The sequence below is a fragment of the Budorcas taxicolor genome, chromosome 13, assembly GCF_023091745.1.
Source record: "Budorcas taxicolor isolate Tak-1 chromosome 13, Takin1.1, whole genome shotgun sequence".
NCBI lineage: Eukaryota > Metazoa > Chordata > Mammalia > Artiodactyla > Bovidae > Budorcas > Budorcas taxicolor.
Genome location: NC_068922.1, coordinates 54,450,260 through 54,474,997, shown reverse-complemented (window position 1 = coordinate 54,474,997; position 24,738 = coordinate 54,450,260). Strand labels below are relative to the sequence as shown.

General features: G+C 54.4%; 1 protein-coding gene across 1 annotated transcript in view; it reads left to right on the top strand.

Moving 5' to 3' along the window:
* The first annotated feature begins 936 nt into the window (after nucleotides 1–936).
* NTSR1 (neurotensin receptor 1) overlaps nucleotides 937–24,738 on the top strand; it is a 45,847-nt gene continuing 22,045 nt past the window's right edge. Inside the window, exon 1 of the mRNA XM_052651359.1 lies at nucleotides 937–1,650. Coding sequence (XP_052507319.1) covers nucleotides 937–1,650 — 714 coding nt within the window. The remainder of the gene's footprint in view (nucleotides 1,651–24,738) is intronic.

Sequence of the window (24,738 nt, the reverse complement as noted above, 5' to 3'; positions counted from 1 at the left end):
GCACAGAGGCAGGCGGTACTTATCCTCTGCTTTCCGATCGCCTCAGTCACCCCCTCCCCCAGTTACTTGTGCTAGAGTAGAGCCCCTGAGAGCCCAGCTTCTGGCATCCCAGGAAGAAAGGGCGTCCCCCCACCTCAGCAGGAAGCCCACTGCTTGGGCAGGCTGGAAGCGACCCGGGGGCAGTTCCCTTGGGGAAGTGGGGCATAGGAAGCTGGGGAGACCCCGAAAGAGGGGCGAGCTGCCTGAGGAGGGTGCCTGGAAAGAGCCAATATTCCTGGCGCACCCCGCTGGGATCCCAGTTCCCTGGGGCGCTCCTTCCAGTCCAGATGGTCCCTGAGAGTGCGCGGGGGTGATCAGCCAGCCCTGCCCCCTTGCGGAGCGGGGACAGTGGCAGGGGCCGCCTTCTCTCCCCTCCAGCGCCCCCCACGGCTGGGCGCGCCCGTCGCCGCCGGCTCAGTGGAGGCGCAGAGCTCGGGAGGGCGCTGGCGCTGCGGGAGGTGCGCGGAGCGAGGTGCGCGGAGAGCGCGAGCGAGAAGAGAGCGCGCCGGGGAGCCGGGCGTGCGCTCCTCTCGGCTCCACAGGCTTGCCTCGCGCAGCCCAAGCCCAGCCGGCCGGGCGCTCTCCGTGAGAACCGGTTCTGCCGCCCGGGGAACCGAGGAACCGTGGGATCGGAAATTCGGAGAAAGCCGGGAAAGCGCGGAGCCCGGAGGGAAGCTGTAACCCCCGGTGAGTGCGAGCGCCGAGCGCGCCAGGCTGGCACGGACCAGGTTGGCGCTCCCCGGCTCGACGGCGCGCCCCCTCGGCCTCTCACGCCCACCCCTCGGGCTCCCTCTATTCTGTCCCTGCCTGAAACGCACCCCCTCTCCCCCCCCCCCACCCCCGGCTTCCAGCAGCGGACCGGGAAAGCGCAGCAGCACCCCGCCCCGCGCGCCCGACATGCGTCTCAACAGCTCGGCGCCCGGTCCCTGGGTCGGCCGGACCGACCACCCGTTCACGCAGCTGCCGTCGGTGCTGGAGGGGGTGCTCCTGGCTCCCGGCTTGGGCAATGGCTCTGGCAACCTGTCGGAGTCCGTACCAGAGGCCCCCAGCAGCGACCTGGATGTGAACACGGACATTTACTCCAAGGTGTTGGTGACCATTGTGTACCTGGCGCTCTTCGTGGTGGGCACGGTGGGCAACTCAGTGACTGCCTTCACGCTGGCGCGCAAGAAGTCGCTGCAGAACCTGCAGAGCACGGTGCACTACCACCTGGGCAGCCTCGCCCTGTCCGACCTGCTCATCCTGCTGCTGGCCATGCCTGTGGAGCTGTACAACTTTATCTGGGTGCACCACCCCTGGGCCTTCGGTGACGCTGTGTGCCGCGGCTACTACTTCCTTCGCGATGCCTGCACCTATGCCACTGCCCTCAACGTGGCCAGCCTGAGCGTGGAACGCTACCTGGCCATCTGCCACCCCTTTAAAGCCAAGACCCTCATGTCCCGCAGCCGCACCAAGAAGTTAATCAGCGCCGTCTGGCTGGCCTCTGGCCTCCTGGCTGTGCCTATGCTCTTCACCATGGGCCAGCAGAACCGCAGTGCCGACGGCCAGCACCCAGGCGGCCTGGTATGCACACCCATTGTGGGCACTGCCACAGTCAAGGTCGTCATCCAGGTGAGCAGCCTCTTCCGGGGGGCAGGGGCAGGAGTCAGAGGGCACCAGACCGGGATCTCCCCTGGGAGCAAGGGTCCAAGGCAGACACTCAGGGAAGCCTCAGTGCCTCATCCCAGAAGTAGTTTCCTGTCTGTGTGTGCTCTGGGTTCAGGAAGTTGGAGAAAATTTCGTGTCTCAAAGAAATTTTATTCCTATGAAGCTGTGAAGGAGTGGGGATGGGGGAGGAGCAGGGAACTTGAGAGCAGCCTGACCCCCGGCTTCTTCCCACCTTTTACTCCAGGGCTGCCAGGCCTCAGCCCCACTTATTTCATTCCCTCCTTCCATCAAAGGGGCTGGAAGCCCAGATTACCAACCTCCCTGAAGCCGAGGCTCCGTGGATGGGCCTCAGCCATCCCCAGAGCCCCTGAGGTGTAAGGCAAATGTGTGTGCTGGCGTCCTCTTTCCAGAGAAAGTCCCTCCCATCAGCTTCTCAAAAGGCTTTGTGCTCCCCACAGGTGTGGTCCCTCTCCTCTACAGCAGAACCCCTATCCCAGACTGCTCCCCCAGTGTCTCCTGGCCTGATGCTGTCTTGGGCCGGTTATTTAGTTTAACCTCAGTTTTCCCATCTGCGAAATGGGGCGATCACAGCCCTGGTCTCAGAAGGCACAGGATTCAAGAGAGAAGGTATGGGAGCCCTTGTCTGGCTCCTGGCAGGTAGAAGAAGTCAGAGGCACTGTCTCTGGTGGTGGTGGTGATGTTGTTTCTGCTGGAAAATCCTAAGGTATTGGGCCTGGTGGCAGATTGGAAGGCCTGGAGTTGGGTGACCAATGCCCTCAGAGGGTCTGGGTGAAGCATGTGGGGACCCAGGTTGGAGACCTCCCTGGGCATTGGCTCAGCCAGGCAGGGGGATTCCGGCCCCAGGGAGACGGCTTCTCAGGCAGGGCCCTGGCCTGGGAGCAGGGTGTCCACCAGAGCAAGTCAGGGAAGAGATACCACCTGGAAGGACATGGTGGCCTCAGAATGTGGGTAGCCATGAAAGGGCGGGGGCTCCCTCCACCCCAGAGTGGGATGGGAGAGGAGGGTCTGGGCTGAGCCAGGTCGGGGTGGGAGTGGCCAGAGGGACTGGCTGTCCTGTCTAGCTGTCCTTTCACGGCCAAGTCATCAACAGCGTCTCTGTAGAACCCATGCTGCTGCCTCTGAGTGTGACAGAGGTGCTGGGCTCTGGGAGCTGGCATGCTTGGGGGTGGGGAACATGCCATCTGCATGTCTATCCTGGGCTGCAACTGACCCTCCACAGGCCACTGCCGAGATGGAGCCAGTGGCAGAATTAAGCTCCAGGCTCCTCGCCTGCCCTGGCTCCAGGTGTTCCTGTGCGGAGGGGCCCCCAGCCGCCACGTGTAGCAGGAAGATGAGTCACAGCCGCTGCAGGCAGGAGCAACCAGGGCGCGTGTGGTGAAAGAGTGGGAATTACCTTCCAACTTCCTCTGGGGTCTTGCAGGCTGTGCTGGGGCTGGGGAGTTGGGAGACAGCAGCCACGACACCTGGCTGTGAAGGTGGAGCAGGTCAGTCATGCTCACCCAGGAGATGCTCCCCTGAGACCCCCTCCCCCTTAGACCCCTGTGGGCTGGTCCAGGAGCAGCCAGGGTCGGATCATCAAGAAAACACAGCCACAGAGAGAACCCCTCTTAAGCACCCTTACCCTCTGTTAGTGCCACATGGTCAGACGCCCCAGGAACTTGGCTTGGCTTCCCAAAGGGCCCTCCCTGAATCCTTTTGGTGGGAAGCTGCCATGCTGATGTGGCCCAGGCTGTGTCCTGGTCACTCGTCCACTAGGTAAGTGTCTGTGGAGCTTGCGCTACAGAAGGACCGCGTCTGTGGCCACAGCTGTAGCACTGCTGAGCGTTTACTAAGCACTTGCTGGCTCCGAGACCTCAGAGAGCGGAGTTTCCATTTTTCTTTAATGGCCTTGGCCATGTGCTCGAGAAAGGCTGATGGGCCAGTTATTAGAGGTGCACTTATTTCTGACACCAACCGCTCCTGCGAGGCTCCTTGGGCTCCTGTGTGCTGCTCTGTGTGCCTGAAGGAACATTCCTCATGGAGAAGCTCAGCCCTGGCCTTGCCCCCTCCCCTGTTGTCCCTCTGCGCCATCCACTGTCCCAGGAGAGGTTCCCAGGGGATTTTATGTTCCCCACATGGGCTTCTGGGCCACTTGGCAAATCTGGGCCAATGTCCACTGATTTAAACAGTGACATCTATGCAGAGAGGGGCTGGGCACCTGTATCCATGTGTCTCCCTGTCATGGGCTATGTTGGGAAGTGTGGAGAGGTGGGCCAATCAAAACAACCACTCTTTCCTAAACTGGGGCCCCTCCCAGCCCAAGTGTCTCCCACCAGTCCTGTCAGCCCTCCATCCTGTGAGGTTCCATCCTGGACACTTGCAAACAGTAGTGTTTAGAAATGAGGTGCTTCGGTGGTGAAATTTCTGAGCAACTTGGAGCTGCCATTGCTGGATACAGCTGGGAGTTTTCCGAGTGTGTGGTTTGAGTGGACGAGGTGAGAGGAACTCATGGTGAGGACAGGGCTTCGCGGGCCAGCAAAGGCCCTGGATCCTGGGCCCCTGGTCAACAGGGAAGCCTGGGAGGTAGAGCCTGAGGAGCCTGCCCCGTTGCTCTGGGACAGTCCAGCACCTCCTCTGGGCCCCAGAGGGGACTGGATTCAATCCTACAGGGTAGTGGTATCTCCCTCCCCCCTGCCACATCTCCACCCCCTAGTAAATCCTGTCTTCCCAAAGCTGGGGAGGGGGTAGATCTTCCCAATGCTTGGTAGGGGTAGGGGGAGGTGGATGTCCCCCTCCCGGGACCTGCTGCTCTAGGAGCAGGGATGGCGGATATCCAGGCGGTGCCCCAGCTCAGAGCAGCCCCTCTGCATGCATGGTGCCCTGGGGAGGAGAATTAGGGGTCACGGGGCATGTGTACCTTTGTTAGAGATCCAGCTCCCACCCACAAGGCCACATTAAAGCAGCCTCCCCTGGAAACACCCATCAGACCTGCATCAGCATGGGGAGGGCTCTGGGTCATCACTTCATTGTTACCATTTTCCAGGACCTGTGGCCCTGGCAGCAGCTGCGAGGCTGAGGGCGACGGGGGGTGGTGGTGGGGTACCCCTGTAATCTGCCTTCACAGATGGCCTCTTTCACATTCAGTGCTGGTAGCACTGCTCCTCACGATGGGCTGGGCCCAGCTTCAGAAGGGGCAGCTGGCCCTGGGTGTGGCTTGAGCGGGAGGGGCTCATGTCCATGGGCACGTCGACTCTGGGCAGCCTCCTGAGCATCAAGGCCATTAAAGTCTGACATGATCTGCGGAGGCAGAGGCCGCCGAGACCTGTCTCCACAAAGTGGAAGAAAATTGGTTCCAATAAAATCAGGCCATGGATCATTTTCTCTGTGTTTCTGTCCTGTGCCGCTGTGCCCTCTCCCCCCACCCCCATCCATCCACCTGTTCACTCCCCTTTCATCCATCAATCTCCCATTCCTCCACCTGCAGCCAGCTCACCTCAGTGATGCTGACACTTGTGGCTGAAGTTTGGCGAGTCACAGGGCCCCAGGAGAGTGATGTTATATTGGGGAAACAGGCAAAGATGTGCCCCCAAGATTGGTGCCTCCTGCTGGACTCACTGCCCAGAATGCAGCTCCTCCCCTGGAAGCATCTGCCCAGCACTCACAACGTGCCGAGTCGTGGAAGTTCAGGGCAGGCCAAGGGGCTCTCCTGTATTAAGGGGATTGAAGACATAGCCCCTGAGCACCAGGCTGGGTTTCCCATCAGACCCAGGTGCAGAAAGGATGCTGCTGCTGAGACAGCGGGGGTGCAGTCCTGGGTTCACTAGTGATGTCCCAGCATGCAGTGGGACTTCTTGGTTTAGCGACTGTGCTATGGTTCTGTACAAGGACAGAGTCTGGGGCAGTGAGTGGGGCAGGGACCCCCATGAGCAGTCATCCCAGGAGACACCCACGTGCTTGGGGACTGCAGCCCATCCCTCGTGTCCAGAGTCTCAGCTCAGGGGGACCAGGACTCCAGCCGTTAGCTTTGGTGCCAGCATGGTACACTCACCCATGGGCCCCAGCAGGACAGTTGTACTGGGTGGGGCCGGGCCTGTGAGGGGAGGAGGGTGTCAACCTGCTCAGGTGGTTGGAGGCCTGCATCCCACCACCAGAGAAGCGGCCAGGCTTCCGTCTAGTTGTCTGATGGCTTGTTTCGAGAGGGAGAGGAATCACAAGCTTTTGTTCCTTTTTTTCTGTTCCAGTGAAACACGCATAATGTGAAATTTACCACTTTCTCCATCTTTAAAGGACCACCACCCCACCCATCTCCAGATGGGGACTTCCCCACTGTCCCTGAGGGAGACTGCATCCCCACTGGACACCAGCTGCCCCTACCCCCAGCCCCGACTGTGTGTCTAGGGTTTGGCTGCTCCAGGCCCCTGTCAGACGGGATTTCCAGCCTGCCTTAGTCTCTAAGCTGTGGTGAAGATGCGGTGGTCACGAGTGAATGCACCGTGCCAAGGAAGGAAGCCAGTCTCAGAAGGCTCCAACTGTATGACTCCAGTCATGTGACTTTCTGGAAGGAAAGTGACGGGCACAGGGCGGGGAGGGGAGGGGTACTGGCGGTGGGCAATGCATGTTCTGTGTCTTGTGGGTGCTGCCAGCTCTGATGGAGCATTATCAAAACTCACAGGGCTTAGATAAAGAATGATTTTGGTGAAAATACACTGTCTCCATGAGTCCCTCAGAGGTTAAAGCCAAGTCCATGGCCTCACCCTGTGAAGGCAGTTTGGGTGCCAGGTCCTCTTGGGGGCTGGGGGGTGCCTTTGGACAGGAAAGTACCAAAGGGTCCGAGGGTCATTTCTGGGGAACTCGAATTCCCCAGGCAGCTGCTCGTCCTACCCCCCCATCACCCCAGGAGCCAGGCAGATGCTCAGCCCTCTGGGGGAGACCATGGTACCAAGCTCACAGCTGTGGGGGCTGCCTGCTCCCCAAGATCCCCACTCTAACCTGGCAGCGCCCTATTATTGAACCTGGCCACCACCATCCCCAGTGACAGGACAGCCCCCCAGAGGAAGCACCCAGGCTCCTTGGACCCTGAGAGAGAACTGAGGCCCAGAGAGAGTGGGGGCGTACAAGCCAGGCCCACACCTGCCCTGTCCTTCTGCTCCCACAAGAGGCCCAGATGGAGCGTCCATATGCTATGACCCCTGCTCCCTTTGGGGATGTCACATACGTGCACCTGTGGGGGTGGCTCCATCCCCCATGGCTGGAGCCAGAGGGAGAGAGGGCCAGGGAACCAGGTGGAGCTGGGCCAGTGCACCCAAGCTGCTAGGGAGGGGTTCTTTTGGGGTTTCTTGTCTTTGGCAGCCCAGGATCCAAGGTTAAGCGCCAACTTCTCCACTGACCAGCTGCAGGGCCAGGCTACAGATGTGACCTTCTGTGGCTCGGTTTCCTCAATTGCCAGCTGGAGGTGACAATTACTCTGTGGGCCAGGAGTGATGGGGCTGAAGCACCCCATGCAGCAGAGGCAGCTTCAAGGAGAGACAGGTTCTCTGATTTGCACCTTTAGGGGCAACAAGAGCCTTCTGCCCCCAAGAAGGCTCCCCTGCCCAGAGCTGGGAGCTGATCCCATGGTCACACCCAGTCCCATCTCGGGGTCTGTGTGCACACAGAAGAATCCTGCAGGAGACCCCAGAAACCCCCGAGCCTGGTGTTGTTCTCACACCTGTAGGGTCAGGGACCAGACTGAGCATCTGCCCAGCTCCCCTGAAAAGCCTTTGCTGCCTGAGGGCCCCTGAGCCAGGAATCTGCAGCACCATGTGCTTGAAGAATTCCCATGTCTTCTGTGATGACACCTCCCCCTTCACCCCCTTCCATACCCACTCACCCAGCACCACCTGCCAAACACAGAGGGACCTATGGAGAACCTCCCCAAAGGGTGTGCATCCCAGCAGAGAAGACAGACAAGTGGCAACACAAATAAGTACAAGTGAACAGGAGAGGCAGTGGGGCTGTGATCTTAGGTAAGACAGCAGGTATGACAGCATCTGGGGAAGAAGTTTCCAGAGCAGGAACAGAAGGTACACAGTACCTGCTGGGATGACACGGCCAGAGCAAGGGAGCCCAGGGCAGAGCAACAAGTGACGAGTGATCATGGAGGACACAGTTCAGTTCAGTTCAGTTCAGTTGCTCAGTCGTGTCCGACTCTTTGTGACCCCATGGACTGCTGCACACCAGGCCTCCCTGTCCATCACCAACTCCCGGAGTTTACCCCAATTTGTGTCCATTGAGTCGGTGATGCCATCCAACCATCTCATCCTCTGTCCTCCCCTTTCCTTCCTGCCTTCAATCTTTCCCAGCATCAGGGTCTTTTCAAATGAGTCAGTTCTTCATATCAGGTGGCCAAAGTACTGGAGTTTCAACTTCAGCATCAGTCCTTCCAATGAATATTCAGGACTGATTCCCTTTAGGATGGACTGGTTGGATCTCCTTGCAGTCCAAGGGACTGTCAAGAGTCTTCTCCAACACCACAGTTCAAAAGAATCATTTCTTTGGTGCTTAGCTTTCTTTATAGTCCAGTTCTCATATACATACGTGACTACTGGAAAAACCATAGCTTTGAGGACACAGGACATCCTTTATCCTAGGAAAATGGGCCTCTTGGAGACTCTGAGCAAGAGGCCATGTGGCTTACACTTCAGACAACCATTCTCCCTGCCTCTTTGACACAGTGGGGACTCAGGAGGATGGTTAGGAAGTCCACATGCGTGATCAAGATGACCCAGACCAGGTCACTTTTGGAGAAGTTGGAAAAATGATCAGATACCAGATCCATTTGTCTTCTTTCTTTGGCTTAAGTTTATATCCAGGCTTCCCTGGTGACTCAGATGGTAAAGAATCCACCTACAATGCAGGAGTCCTGGGTTGATTCCCTGGGTTGGGAAGATCCCCTGGAGAAGGGAATGGCAACCAATTACAGTATTCTTGCCTGGAGAATTCCATGGACCAAGGAGCCTGGTGGGCTGCAGTCCATGGGGTTGCAAAGAGTTGGACAGGACTGAGCAGCTAACACTAAAGTTTACATCCAGAAAAATCATTTGCCTTTGTTTACATCTATGACTTCTGACAAATACAGAGAAGCCTGTAACCACTGGCTCCAAAGACAGGGCACAGTCCTGTCACACAAAGGAGTCTCTGCAACCCCCTGCCCTCAACCTCCCCTCTGATGCCAGGTACACTGAGCCTGTGGGTCTGGCTTTCTTAGAGCATGTAATGCCTGAGACTCACTCGTGCCATCGCCTGGGTCAGTGGTGTGTTCCTTCTGTGTGTGGAGGGGTGCTCTACTGTACAGATGCTCCACCACGTGCTCACCGCTCACCATTTGAAGGCCTTTTGGGTGGTCTCTGGTTTTGAGCGATTATGAATAAACCTGCTGCAAACATTCATGTGCAGGCCAACGTGTGAACACATGCTTTCATTTTTTCTCATGTAAACATGAGAGTCAGATTTCTGGGTCACACAGGAAGTGTGTTTAACTTCGGAGGAAGCTGCCAGACCTTCCACAGGGGGTGTGCCATGTTGACCATCCACTAGCAACATGGTGGAAAGATAGTTCTGTGCATCCCGGCCGGCTCCAGGCACTGTTGGTGTTCGGCTTGTTTGTTTTTTTGCTTGTCATGTACCCATTCTGTAGGTGTGTAGTGGTATCTTGCTGGGATTTTAACTTGCATTTCCTTGATGACTCATGATATTAAGCATCTTTTCCGGCAGTTACGTGACATCTGTGTATCTTCTTTGGAAAAGTGTCTGTTCCTGTAGCTTGCCTATTTTAAAATATATATATTTGGCTGTGCTGACTCTTAGGTGGGGCATGCAGAATCATTAGTTGCGGCATGTGAACTCTTCGCTGTGGCATGTGGGATCTAGTTCCCTGACCAGGGATTGAACCTGGCCTCTGCATTGGGAGCACAAAATCGTAGCCACTCGATCACCTGGGAAGAACCTGGCTATTTTTAAAATTGGGTTGTTTTCTTTTTTAAGATATTCATTTATTTGACTGCACTGGGTCTTGGTTACGGCATGTGGAATCTTTTGATGTGATGCTCTGGCTTAGTTGCTCCACAGTGTATGGGACCTTAGTTCCCCAACCAGGGATTGAATCTGCTTCCCCCACCTTGGAAGGTGGATTCTTAACTACTGGACCACCAGGGAAGTCCTGGGTTGTTTGTTTTCTTATTGTTGACCTTTGAGAGTTTTAAATATATATTCTGCATCTAAGTCGTTTGTGAGATGTGATTTGCAAATATTTTCTCCCCTTCTGTGGCTTGTCTTTGTATTTTCTTAATGCTGCAGGTCACAGAGCAAAAGGTTGGAATTTTGATAAAACCTAACTTATCAAAAAATTTAGCGGCTTATGCAAGGTCACAAAGCTGTTTTTCTTTTTTTATCTTCTGGAATACTGTATCTTCTGGAATCCATAAGCCATGGATCATGGCTTATGATCCATTTTGAGTTAATTTCTCTATAGAATGTGAGATATAGGTAATTTTTGCATATACTTTCCCAAATGATCAATACCATTTGTGAAAGGATGATCTCTTCTCCTTTGGAGTTTTCTTGTACTTTAATAAAAAATCATCTGACCTTGTGTTTGGGGCTATATCCAGACTGTCACGTGTCCCTTTAGTCTCTGTGCCTGTACCATCCCCAGTCCCACATTCCTGATCACCGCAGCTTTATAGAAAGTCTTTTGAGTAGCACAAGTGCTCCGAACTTGTTCTTTTCCGAAAGCATTTTGGCTACTCTAGTTCCTCTGCTTTTCAACATAAATTTTGTAATCAGACTTTCAGTATCTACAAAAAACCTGCAGGGGTTTCAGCTGGGATTGTGTTCCTCTATACTAATAGATCTACGTGGGGAGACTTGACATCTTAACACTGAGCCTTCCAATCCATGTGCAAGGTGCATCACTGCATTTATTTAGGTCTTTGATTTTTTTCAATGGTAGTAGATTTCAGTATACAGATCCTACACATATTTTGTTATGTCTATATCTAATTATTCATGTTTGGAGAATTGTATATATATATGTACTTTAAATTTTTTTTTCTATTTCCTATTTTTTTGCAGCTAGTATATATAAATGTGATTGATTTTTAGTTATTGGCCTTATATCTTACAACCATGATAAGTACACTTATTAATTCTAGAAATCCCTCTATACATTCCCTGGGATTTTTTTGTGTCAACAGAGATGTTGTTTATGATAGAGGAAGTTTTATTTCATCCCTTCCAAATCTTTAATTTCTTTTTCTTGCCTTATTGGTCTAGCTACAACTTCTAGTATGATATTTAATAAGGGTGGAGGAGAAAGTTTCCCTGCCTTGCTACTGATCTTAGAGAGGAAGTCTTTAGTATTTATAATTAAGTTTGAGGGCTTTCCTGGTGGCTCAGATGGTAAAGAATCCACCTGCAATGCAGCAGACCTGAGTTCAATTTCTGGGTCAGAAAGGTCCCCTGGAGAAGGGAATGGCTACCCACTCCAGTATTCTTTCCTGGACAATTCCATGGACAGAGGAGCCTGGTGGGCTACAGTCTGTGGAGTTGCAAAGAGTCAGACACAACTAAGGGACTAATAAGAGAGTTTTAGTTTAAATTTTAGTAAATTCGTTTTTAATCAGGTGAAGAAAGTTGCCTTCTATGCCTTGTTTGCTGAGAGCTTTATCACAGATGGCTGCTGGGCTTTGTCTAATCCTTTGCTCCATGTGTAGGCTTGGCTCACACCTCGCCAGTGAAAGCCCACACCCTCCTGCACTGGGAGGACTTACGACTGGATCAGGCTCTTTGGGGGATGCTGTCCATTTGATTTTTGGTTTGGTTGGTTAGGGTGGGTCTAGACTCTAGGGCATGGTCCTTATTCCTAAGGTGCAGACTTGCTGGCATCTCAGTGGGATGCTTGGTATGTGAGGAAGACTTCTCTCCCTTCCAGCTCAGCCAGGATACCAGCCACCCTCCCATAAGCCCATCAAGGTCACAGTGTGTGCACACAGCCCAGCCAGCCCAGAACTTACGAGAGACCCCTGCAGGCTTCTGAGGACCCCACCATTCAGGTTCCCCTCCTGGCACCCAAATCTGCAGATTAAAGCCACTCCTGCAGCCCCAAGCTCTGAATTCTGCTTCCTCAACTGGAGTAGCCAAGCTCTGCTCGGACCCCAGCTCCTAATGTCACAGTGAGGAAAGTGTCCCCAAATAGAGCACTGGGCGACAGCAGACCGCACCTTGTGACTTTCCTGCTCTCGGGGGCCGTGGTGTGTGCACTGTGGTTTGTCTTGTGTCTGAAAACAATCGCCTGACAAATTGTGTACAATTTTTTGGTTGTTTATGACAGGCGAGCTTGTCCAGTACCCCAAGTAGAAATCATCTGTGGATTTTAAACACTGCCTACTTTCAAAAATATCTGAGGCAGCTTATGATAAAAGACTTGGTTCAAAGGGATTATTAAAACAATGTAGCAAAAGAATACATAAAAAGAAACATTGTTATCCTAGAAACATGAAGTGGAAGACAGCCCCAGTGTTTGAGTAAATTTTGTACTGAGGCTTATGAAAAAGTGCAACATTATTTGGACTTAAACATTTTTAGCTCTTTGTCTGTTAAAAGGTGGGTTTATTGTAAATTTCAATAACTCTCTGTGGACACATCTAAAGGTTAAGAGCATTCTTTAGCGAGTGACTCAAAGAGCGTTCCTCTGTTTGAAGAAACACGCCACTTCCAATGTCCTCAAGTTCAGAGAGTCCTGGGGTTGTTTGGGATAGTCCTTGTTCAGAAATTACGAAGTTGTGAGAGCTCACAGCAGGCCGTGGGATACTGTCACCCGGAGCATCGTTTCCTAGTTGTTTGGCAGGAAAAACAAACCTCCAGCTCCCGAGGGTTGGGAGGGAGTGAACGTGCGTCTGGATCGTGTCGCTGGGGAGCCCTGCCTGTCCAGTCATCCAGGACACGCTGGCTTGGAGCACATATTGAACACTTGCTCTTTCATAACTCAGTTCACTTTGGGCTCCGTGCCCAGCAGGATATGCACGGTCGGAAGCACTGTCCAGGGTCACTATTTATTGCCGGGGACAAGGGAGAAGCAATTACATCTGTGCTGACCCATCTCCCAGGCTCTGCTGATCTGGACAGACCAGCTGCTCCCATTGCCGCCAGCCCCACCTGGGGACCCTTAAGAGGAAGGTGTGTCAGGTGGGGGCAGAGATCTCTCTATCTCCAGGACCTACTTGGACAGCCAGTCCAGGGACCCCCGCCTCTGGACTGTCATCAATGTGGGGAACCCCGTGGCATCACCCCTTTGTTCTTCCCACCCCAGGGATAGGCCTGGGGGAGGTAGGGCCAAGTTGAAGGTGAGTATCCCCTGGTGATCTCCCAGTGGTCTGCCTATCTCCCTGGACAGCAGGTCAGGAGCTCAGGCACCAGCATCCAGGGAACAAAGCCAGAGGGAGAGCCCCATGAACAAGGGATCAGGCACCTGAGTCGTGGCATGGCCCTTGCTGATGCGCTTATGGCTTTAGCTGGAGGCAGAAGGGAATGCAGCTGGCCTGAAGCCCCCTCTGTCTCCACAGGCTGCTGCAATGCCTGGGTACCAGATTCTGCCCAGCCCCACTGCCCGCTCTGCTGAGGTGTTCCTAAGCACCCCCAGGGGATGCCTTCTCTGCCTAGGGCTGCCCAGGGTTTGGGGAGGAGGGGCAGAGGGGGGCACCTGCCACACCTAGGCCAGGGCTCAGTGGGGCTCAAGTCTCACGGGGGCCCAGAGGACAGTGGGCTCCTGGCGCACTCAGAGGCCCAGAAGATTGGGAAAAAACACCAGCCAGCCACAGCGAGCTGGCAAGCAGACAGCATACCCCAGCCAAGGCGAGCTGCTCTGCAACAGTAAGGCGCCTCTGAGCCCCCACCCTGTCACACTTGCCTGCAGACTCAACGTGGATAATTGCAGGGCACCTAGACAGGGTTAACACCCGCTAAACTTCCTGCAATTCATTTTCCTGACAGCTTGTTTAAGAGACACCGTCTTGTGTATTAAAAATACCTACTTTTATGTCAGAGCTGGAGAGCAGCTAGAAGGCACTCAGAAAGCTTCCAGTTAAAACCACACAGGGCGGATCTTCACATTTTGAAAAAGCTCTAACCCCAAACACTTTCTATGCATCTGCCTGTCACGGAAGCTGCAGGAACCTCATGGTCTCATGAGCTGATGGTCCTGGGGTTGCAGCAACAGACCACAGAAATCCATTCTCCCAGAGCTGGGAGGCTGGGCTCCCAAATCAGAGTGTGGGCAGAGCAGGCTCCCTCAGGGGCTCCTGGGGAGGGTCTCCTGCTTCTTCCAGTTTCTGTGGTCCAGGCGTCCTCGGCTCATGGCACCTCTCTGCCATCTCTGTTTTCATCTTCTCATGACTTCTCCCCTGTGTCCACGTCTCTCCTCTCTGGCTCTTCCTAAGGACATTTGTCACTGGATTTAGGGCCACCCCTATCCAGGGTGATTTCATCTTGAGATCCTTATCTGCATCCATGGAGACCCTTTTTCCAAATAAGGTCCCATTCATAGGATCCAGGGGTTAGCACGGGGGGCCACCAATAACCCCACTAGACCCCACTTACAAGGGCAGAGACAGAAAGTGGGATCAGGGCCAGCTCTCCTGGACAGAGGCCTGGCCCCTGTGTGCTGCCTGCCCAGGTCATCTCAGCTCAGGCCCGTGAGGGACCCCTGGGTGAATGCTGGAGCAGGAAGGGCTGAACGCAGACCTCACAGGCCTCCAGTGCAAGTGCCCAGCACAGTCCCAAGACCAAGCAGGATGGGACTTTCAGTGTCTCAGCAGAGGAGATGCTCTCTGACCTCCCTGCAAGGACATGGCCCTGGGTGGGGTGGGGCTGGGGGAGAAAGAGGACACAGGTCAGGCTGGCCACAAATCCTCTTTCACAGATATTCTCATTTGACCCCTGTGGTGATCCTGTGAGGTTGGGACCACGAACACATGGGTTCTGTCACTGCTTTCTCCCTAAACCCCACAAGCCTGGGGCGGATAGGGCCTTTGAGGATGAGCCTCAAGGTTCCTCTACCAGGCTTGGCCAGTTGTTTTACCTGTTCACACCTTGTCAGGTAGCTCCACCTGTTCACACCTTGTCAGATAGCTCCACCTGTTCACACCTCGTCAGGTAGTCCCACCTGTTCACACCTCGTCAGGTAGTCCCACCTGTTCATACCTTGTCAGGTGGCTCCACCTGTTCACACTTCGTCAGATAGCTCCACCTGTTCACACCTCGTCAGATAGCTCCACCTGTTCACACCTCATCAGATAGCTCCACCTGTTCACACCTCATCAGATAGCTCCACCTGTTCACACCTCGTCAGGTAGTCCCACCTGTTCACACCTTGTCAGGTAGTCCCACCTGTTCACACCTCGTCAGGTAGTCCCACCTGTTCATACCTTGTCAGGTGGCTCCTTGGCTGAAAACTCACTGCCTGCTGGAGCATGCTGACTTGTCCTGGCTTGGTCCTGCCTGACACTGTAATGAACCAAAGTTGAGCTCAGGTTGACTTGATGACCACACACGAGCCTACGGTGAGGGACAGGTGCCTGTGACAGTTGAGGGGGTCAAATGTGGAGAGCCAGCCATGGCAAAGAGGTCTGTGGTGAGGTCTGTGGCTCCAGGGTCCCTCCTTTCTGCTCCAAGTGTGAAAACTTTAACACTTCTGTGAGGCCTCTGAACCTGGGTCAGAATCCATGCTGTCTACACGTGGCCATGTGAAGCCCAAGGGGACGCATGTGTGGAACAAGCCTAGGTTTACTCCTGGGACTCGGCATCTGAGATGGCTCTGCTGTGCAGGTGGCCGGGAGGGGCAGGTGTGGACGCTGGGTCCCTGATCAGGAGGCTGTGCTGGCCCAAGGGTGAGCCAGAAAGGGGGTAGCGGCAGTGAGGCCAGACTGTGGACAGTTCCCCGGCACCCTCCAACCCAGTGTGTGGGCACCCTCCCTACCCGCTAGGCTCCCTGACCTGGGCACAGGGAGGCTCCCAGTGGCTCTGCCTCAAGGCAATCCCTGCTCCATTCCCTGGGGCCCTAGTGGTCCCCTGAAGAGCCAAGAGCTCCCCTCCCTGTCTTGCCCCTGGGCTTGACCAGACAGGGACTGAAAGGAGCTGCCAGACAATGGTTCAGGGGATGGGGCACCAGCACCCTGATGACAAGGAGTGTCTGGTTGACATTTAAATCATTTGAGCCAATTCCAACCCTTTCTATGAGTGTTAATAGAGTCCTTCCTTGACCTTTTTCACTAAATCTCAAAAGGGATGGGGCACCCCTGGGTCAACTTCCGCCACACTCTCAGAAACTATGAGCTGGGGTCATGGTGCAGGAACTATTTAGAATCCAGCACCAGCATGCCAGGACAGAAATAGATCTCCAGGGAGGCTCCGGTGTCCAGGAGCCAGTGGCTCAGGCCCCAGCTGCCTCAGGACTTCCACTGCTATCACCGATAAATTAAACTTGTTTTTGCTTCTCCTGCCCTGGAGAAATAGCCGCTGTCAGAGCGTGGAATCCAGGAGGGCAGGCTCTCAATGAAGGAACGCCCAAAGGGACCCCATGTGACCCTCTCCTCTGCACTTCTTGCCCCTCTGGGAGATGGAGCCGGTCACCCCAGTTACCCGCATGTGGGTCCCAGGAGCTCCTGACTGTCCCATGCAGTGTGGCTCCTGGAACACATTAACCCTCCGCAGACATCATGGGGTTAGTCAGTTCACAGATCTGAGGTCAAGTGGCTCCATATCCACAAACAGTGAAGGTGCCCACAAGCCAGGGGGTCTGCTCATCCATTACTAGGAGAGATGGGTGCTGAATGATGCTTGTGACCCTCATCACTTCTGACAGCATCTGAGTGTCACACTGTCACCTCTAGGGTTGCTTTGGAAACCAGATGCTGTGGTGCAGCCGACTGATCCCCTGGCTCCATCAACAGGATGAAGGGGTGGGCACTGGTATTTGTGAGGACTGACTGTCAGGAAGGAGAGGGCTTAGTGTCTCCCATGCTCATTGGTTACACAGGTGCTGGGTGCTCCTGGAGTCCCAGAGAGAGACCATCTGGTTCCAACCAGAAGAATTATCTCCTGAAGCCAGGTCAGGTCATGTCGAGCCCCCACAAGAGCCCATGCAGGCCCTTCAGCCCGGAGTCAGGTGCAGGGCCTCTGTGCACACGTGTCCCCATCTCCCCAGACTCGTCACCTAGGGCTCTCTCTCTCTCTCTCTGCAGCTCCCTCTGCCCTCTGCCACACCCAGCATGGCACCTGAGCCTGTGGGCACAGTCCCTGAATCTCCATGAGTCTGGAGCAGCAAGGCTGGGAGGGCAATGGGATCACAGGGACCCTAGCCTGGAGTTTGCCGAGAACAGGTGGGTTCAAGTGCCGGAGTGTGGCGAGGCGCAAACAGCTTGTCTCTGCCCCCGAACATAAACACGGCTGTCACCACCTGGAACACAGTTTCCTTCCCTGTGATAGGGCCCATCCAGCGAGCAGGTTTGAGCCAGCTTCGTTCCATGAGCCTGCCGGCACTCAGCAGAGCAGCTCTGGGCAGTGGCTCCAAGCCCCTGGCTAGCAACCAGGTGACTCCAGCAGGCTGCACAGATGGGGCAGCTGGACAGAACTTCTAAAAGGACATGTGTCCAGGACAGCTGGAGGGTGCACCTCGGCTGGAAGAGGTGGACCCTGGGCCAGTCGTCATATCTGGTTGAAAGCTCAAATGGCCCCTGGATGTTAGGAATCCAGGCAAATTGCCTGGGTGACCTTGGTCAGCAGGAGCTTCCTGAGGGCCAGCAGGGAACTAAGGCACTGCCCAGGGACCTGCCCTGTTTCCTCTAAGTTTCCCCGGGTCCTTCCTGGAGTCTGGGGTAAATGTTGATTCAGACTGGCCAGGCGTGGCTCCTGGTTGAGAGCAAGCAAAGCGGGCCACAGGAACAGAGCGGCTGGGTGCCACACCCTTGGCCCCCCAATGCTGCGACCGACTAGGGGCCAACCCTGCCCCAAGTGCCCTACACTTCTCATCCTCTGTCAGAGCAGACAGTGCCAGGCCAATCAGAGTTTCAGGACTGCCCAAACTCTATGGCTCATTCAGGCCTCAAGGGCCATTTGGGGTCTTTACAGCCCTCCCAGGACTCCCTGTGAGGACAAGGAAGAGTGACATTGACTTTCAAGCAATGTCAGCTTTCCGAAGCAGGGAGCGCTTCCTGGAGGAAGGGCCAAGAGGCTTTCAGGTCTGGGGAAGTGGGTGATTGCTGCCCCCAGATTTTCTGAGCATTTGAGTTTTGACCCAGTAGGACAGAGGCTCAGGCTCCTTGACTGTGATGTCCTCACCTCCCACCACTGTTCAGCAGGGCCCCAGGGCTGTCTCCTCCGTGAAGCTCTCCATCCCCTAACCTCACAGCTCCGGTGCCAACCTCAGGCTCCACTCCTCCCTGAATAACGAAGGCGGAGTCCAATAAGGCAGCCCTGACTCCCTGACATCTGGCTTGGTTGGCAAACTGCCAGCTTTCCTCTGGGGGCGGACAGACAGATGGATGCTCAAGGCAGGAGTATGCAAAGCTTCCATTCAACCCCGGCTTTGATCTTGCGAGTTTTTATGTTTGGTTCTAAAAACTGCAGAGGGCTCATTTCTCAACTTCCCCTCTGCAAAGCTGCTTCTATTTCGGTGAAAATTGAAGGCATTGGTGGTTTTAATTGCTGGCCAGTCCCTGGACCCGTTTCCACTTGGGCTGGACCAGAGCTCTGCAGAAGATAGGTGTGCACAGTGGAAGTTTATTTCTGTGTGTGTGTCTTGCTCACAGAGAAAGAAGAAAAGAACCATCCATGAAGGGCAAGCGTGCTGACTGGAAGGCTGGGCTTTCTCTGCCGAGCAGATTGCAAGGCAGTCGTGTTTGTGACACAAACACCTGTTCCTCATTCAGAACAGAGGCGCGTCCCCCAGGCCCACCTGGACAGGCCAGCAGATGCTTGGTCCGGGCACTGGCAGCTGCACCCACAGTCCCCACAACAGGGCCCGGGGCTCAGGATGCAGATGCCTCTCAGCAGAGAAGGACTTTGGGTGGATTTTATTCTGAAGGCACCGGGCACTGGAATTGAAGAGGGGGCCTGTCCCCCCTCTCCCAACTGCAGTCAGAGAGATGCTGTCTGGTCACCATCCTTCCATCCCTGGGAGCTCTTGGCCAGCAGGGAGTCATTGCTGAAATGTGATTGTGCCCAGACACACTCTCCGTGGCCTTTCCCAGGCTGCAGTCCATGCACTCCCCCAGGCCAGTTTCTCTGCTCTGCCCGCAGCCCCAGAATGGCCCAGTCAGGAAGCGTTAGGTCCCTGCAGGCACAGGCATGGCAGGCAAGGGGCTCAGGAGAAGTCCAGCCTCAGCCCCTCTCACTGGAGTCTGAGGTATCTGGAGATGGTCCTGCTGGGAGGTGGGGGCTGGGCTGTGGCCCACATAGTGGACATCTCTGAGTCAGGGGTGACTCGGGTCACATGGGGCCTGTGGCATGGCCAGGACCTGCAGCAAGTCACCTCGAAGGTGGCCTCTGTGGTGCCATCAGCTCCAGCCCCAGGCCCATGGAGGACACGTGTTCTGCCCCTGGAGCTTGGGATTGTGTCCAAGGTCCCTGCCCAGGCACAGCCACTGGCAGCAGCATTCAGTGGGTCTGTGACCCACCTCAGCAGCCAGGGTGGAGCTCAGGGTGATGAGTTTGGGGATGGGCAGAGATGATGGCCCAGAGGACCAGGCACCCCAGCTTCCCCACCCAAAGCCCCCACTCATCCAGATCTCTGTATCCTGGCCCCCTGGACACAAGGTGCCCTGGTCCCCTGGACACAAGCTGCCCCAGCGGGCACCTAAAGGCCTCAGACCTCACCCCAGGCCTTGGCCAGGATGTTGAGCCCTCATGCCTCGGTTTCCTCAGCCTCTCAGTTTGTGCCCACTTTAAATGCAACTGGATGTGACCTGAGGAAGGTGACCACAGGAGTGGGGACACCCAAGGAAGGCAGTGGGGACTGGTGACCAAGGGGACCTGGTCACTGTTTCTAAATGTCTAAATTCTGCCCAGAGGTAGTGTGAATTTCTTACCATCTCCATGTTTCTGCCTTTCCCAGAATGTCATACAAAGAGTTGGAGTCATAGTCCATAGGCTTTTCAAATCAGCTTCTTTCACTTAAAAATGCCCTTAAGTTTATTCCATGTCTTTTCAAGGCTCGATAGTGCCTTTGTTTTTAGCGCTGAATAATATTCCATGGTCTGATTGCACCGTGGTTTTTATTTATTCACCTGCTGAAGGATATCTTGGTTGCTTCCAAGTTTTGGCAATGTGGATACAGCTGCTATAAACCTCAGTGTGCAGGCTTTTGTGTAGATATACGTTTCCAGCTCCTTTGGGTAAATCCCGAGGAGCACAGTTGCTGGATTGTATGGTGAGAGTATGTTTAGTTATATAAGAAACTACTCCAAAGTGGCTGTAATACCATGTGGCATCCCCACCAGCACAGAATGAGAGTTCCTGCTGCTCTGTATCCTCTCCAGCATGTGGTGTCCTCATTTTTATTTTAGCCACTCACATTGTATCTCCATTCGCATTCTATCTCTCTTGGCATTATATCTCTAGTTCACATTGTATCTATCTCCAATCACATTGTATCTCCCGGTCTATGTTTGCCCTTCCATAATGACTTAGGAGGGATTCCCTGGCAGCTCAAAGGAAAGAATTCTCCTACCAGTGCAGGAGAAGAGGGTTCCATCCCTGAGTCAGGAAGATCCCCTAGAGAAGGAAATGGCAACCCACTCCAGTATTCTTGCATGGAGAATCCCATGGACAGAGGACCCTGGTGGGCTACAGCCGATGGGGTCTCAAGAGTCAGACATGACTTAACAACTAAACCACCACCACTACCATCAGTGTCTTAGGATGTCAAGCACCTTGATTTCTTATGCTTATTTTGTCATCTGTATATATATATATATATATATATATATATATATATATATATATATATATTTTGGATGAGGTGCCTGTTCAGAGCTTTTGCCAATGTTTAAATTCTTGTTGTTGAGTCAGTTGAGTTCTTCTGTATTACGGAGGCTTTCTCCTATGTTTTTATTGTGCCAGGTTGAACCGATGACGTCATAGGAAGTCCTGAAGCCGGCGGTCAGTCCTCCAACTTTGTTCTCCTTCAATGTTATGTCTGCTGTTCTGGGTCTTTCGCCTCCTCTCCACTTCAACCTTAGAACCAGTTCATTGATATCTACAAAATTACTTCTTGAGGTTTTGATGGTGTTGAGTTGAATCTATAGGTGAAGAGAGTTGAAACAGTAACAGTATTGTCTTCTTGTCCATGAACATGGACTCTCTCCATTGATTTAGGTGTTCTCTGATTTGTAATTTTTCTTCTGTAGATCCTGTACATGTGCAATTAGATTTATAACTAAAGTAGTTCATTTGGGGTGCTACTGGCAAGCAGGGGCTGGCCAGGGTGGCCTGCACACACATCTCCACCCATACTTGCTCACAGGGTGATGGGACCTCTCTTTGCCTTGGTCCCCCGTCTGGACCATGGAGAGGATTCAGGGAACTGGCAGCATCTGTGAGTCACTGAGTGGGGCCTGGCAGGGAGCCCCCTTGTCAGGGTTTGGAGATAAAGGCCACTTCCTGGCTCCCTGCTCTTCAAGCAAATTTCCAGATTTTTCTGAACCAGCTTTAGCAGTTAAGACAGTTTAAAACAGGAAGTCTACCTTGAGCCCGACTCAAACCTACTTTGCTTTGGTTCAAGAGGAATATCTTTAACCAATGTCCATGTTACTGGGCCTGTGACCTGCTGGGCAAACACACCCATTTTTACCTCACAAGCAGGAGGGTGCACGGGGCCCATCATTGGGCTGGTCAGCCTTGGGCTGGCCGGGCCCTGCAGCTGCCAAAGAAGGCCCGAGTGTGGACCCCAGGCTCCCTCTGACTGTCCAGCTCACAGATTGGCTTCCCCAGCCATCTGTCAGTGCCTGTGGCTACAGGGGACAGAACCCCAGAGCTCCCCATCCTGTGTCAGAGATGGACGAGGAGCCAGGAGTGCACACATCCCGGGGGAGGGCTTGTCCCACTCCCACCACCAGGCCAAGGCCAAGGGAGCCCTGGGTCCCGGCCAGAGCCTCATGCGGCAACCTTTAATTTAGGCAAGTAGGTCAATCTACAAGGCAAGGGTGCTCCCACCCCATTCCCTGGTGCAGCATCTCTTCCCCCACCTGTCGGGGCCATAGCGAGGCGGACCCAGACCTGCACACCCTGCTGATGTCTAGGTGACAGTGACCTCTGGTGACTGTGCGGGCATCTGTCAGACTTGTCATGTTGCTGCGAGAGGCCTGGGGCCCCAAGTGGGCTGTGTCCTGGGAGCCACGACCCGCCTGGGTATCCAGCATCATGAATATTCATACAGGCAATTGACTTGCAAATCCCAAGTAATTTACATGTCATAAACAGAGTGTGGATGTCTTTTCAGGATAAAATCTGTCAGGGAAAATGAATCTTGATTACCAGTTGTAACAGGGAAACAGTCTCCATGTCCATGTCTGAGTCCGTCCTCGCGAGGCTGCTGGGAGGCACTTTGTAGGACCACTCTTCAAAGTCTCAGCTCTGGGGATAAACGTTAGCACAAATCTGGGGAGAAGGAGGCAGTGGGTTCCCTCGTGAGCTGCCCCTGACCTACACTCCTCTCTGTGGGCTGTGAGCTCCGTCTTGGGCAGGGACCCCCCGGGCTCCCCACTGGAGTCAGTCTGTGTCCATCCCAGTGTTCTGGGTGGGGAGGACAAGTTCTAGAAAGTGTGACTGCTGTTGACCAGCTCAGGGCCTCTTAACCAATGATGTGGCAGGTGCCCGGGGCCTTGAGAGGGCGGGTCCACCACCCTCTGATGGAGACTCTTGACTCGGGTCTCAGATAATGACAAAGATTCTGAGCAGATTCTGAGCAGGGTAAGCAGACCTCCCACAGGGATTAGGACTGTGACAAAGCTGTGATTGTCGTGTGTCAGGCACTGTGACAGCCCAGACATGGCTGCCCCCCACTCCCCGCATCACTAATGAAGTTCTGAGAGCTGACTCTGACCCCTCCATCCCCCACGGCCACCCTCAGGGCTGAGTGCTGCCCCCACTGTCCCCATTTATGGAGAAGGAGACTGAGGCCTGGGTCGGGGGGAGGGGAGCTGCTCATCTCTGCCTCTTCTCCTGGGTGCTCCCACCCTTCCCAGCACCCTGTCCTCGGGGTTTAGCTCCTTGGCATAACTCCGGTTCATTTCTGGGGCTGGGTAGGTGACAGGGCAGGAAAGCAAGATTTCCTGGGGCACGCCTTGTGGCTCCTCCCCGCTCCTTGGAAATCTTGGTGCATCTGGACACTTCCTGGGGTGCGGAGAAGGCCAAGGTCTGTTTCTGGGAGCCACGGCCCCAGACACAGGCTACCCCAGGGTCCCTGCTGCTCCTCCAGTGTCCCCCAGAGAGGCCGCCTGCCCACTGTTCCTGCTGGCTGGCTTCATCTTTTAGCACAACTTTGCTCATGACTCCCTTTAAATGAATGACTCACTTGACCTTGTGCAGGTCCTGACATATCCCGTTTTAGGGGTGACCCTGGGGTTCGAAGGCTGCACTTCTCTCTCCACTGTGGGCCAGAGGTGGGACCCAGGGTGGGGGTGCAGGCATCATGGGCTGTGGGGCGGACGTTTCTGGAAACTGCTCTTCAGGGCTTCTCATAAGAGCCTCGAGCTGCCCTTTGCAGTGCAGTGTCCAGTCTGAATCCCAGGGACTTTTGGTGAAAACTACACACTCATGACTCCAGAGAGCTCGTAGGAAGCAGAAACATCAGCACCTTACTAGCACTTTTTATTCTGGTTGCTTGTTGAAATGGTAATATTTTGAATAAATTAAGTTAAATAAAAATCCATTAATGAAATTATTTCTACCCATTTCTACTTTGTTAATACTGCCATTAGAAAATTGTAAATCATTTATGGCTGGCACAAGCCAGCCTGTTCCATTGGGCTGTTCAGCCACAGATGCTGCCCCCAGCGGGGAGGAAGTGGCCTGTCCATGCATGTGGGAATCTTGTGTGTACTTGGGGCCATTCTCCAGAGTCTGCCCAGGCCTCCCCCACCCACTGCCACTAGAGCCCCAACCCACCCCATGTGGAGATGGTTCATCCCTCCCTTTTGCCAGCTGTTCTGGACTGAAAGTGTCCCCCCAAATTCCTATGTTGAATCACTGTCCCTAGTCATGGGTTAAGGGGTTGGGCCTTTGTGGGGTGATGAGATCTTGAGGGTGCAGTCCCTCATGATGGGATTAGTGCCCTTATAAGAGGCCAGAGGGCCCCCACCCTCTTTCTGCTGCAGGAGAACATGGAAGGCAGCCTCCCCCGAGCCTGTCTACACTGGCTCTGGTCTCACCCTCTGGCGCCCAGAGCTGTGAGAGATTGATTCTACCTTTTATAGGCCACACCATTAGGGTGGCCGGGGCAGGGTGGGGGGAGCATGTATTCATCTGTTCAGTGTGTGAGTGGCTGGGAGTGCTGTGCTCAGTTCCTGGGCAGCCAGCTGGGGCTGGGGTGGGGGGAAGAAGCAACTCAGTAACACACGCCATGCCCCAGGGAACAGCTCACTCTTGACCTCTGTTCTCTGGGGCCGCACGACTGCCCACCTGGCCTGCTGGGGGCTACGGGGAGGCCTGTCTCTGCTTGGTGCTCCGCACAGGCTCCGCCAACCCGGGCCAGCCCCATTCACAGTTATGCAAATTGCTGTTAATTGCAGGCAGGAGGTAGGGCCTCTGAAAGCCTGTCTGCTCCGTGCCAGAATGCCACAGTTCAGCTGGATCTCACTTCTGCGTCAAAACCCAGTGTCAGTGGCTTGACACACCCCCAGTCTAACAAATGAACTGACTATGTCTTTGTGACAAGCGCAGTGCTGGGAGGGGGAATTTAGTTCCTTTCATGGGAGGAGAAAAGATGAAGACAAAGTGGCCTCAGGAAGAGATGCCCACTGC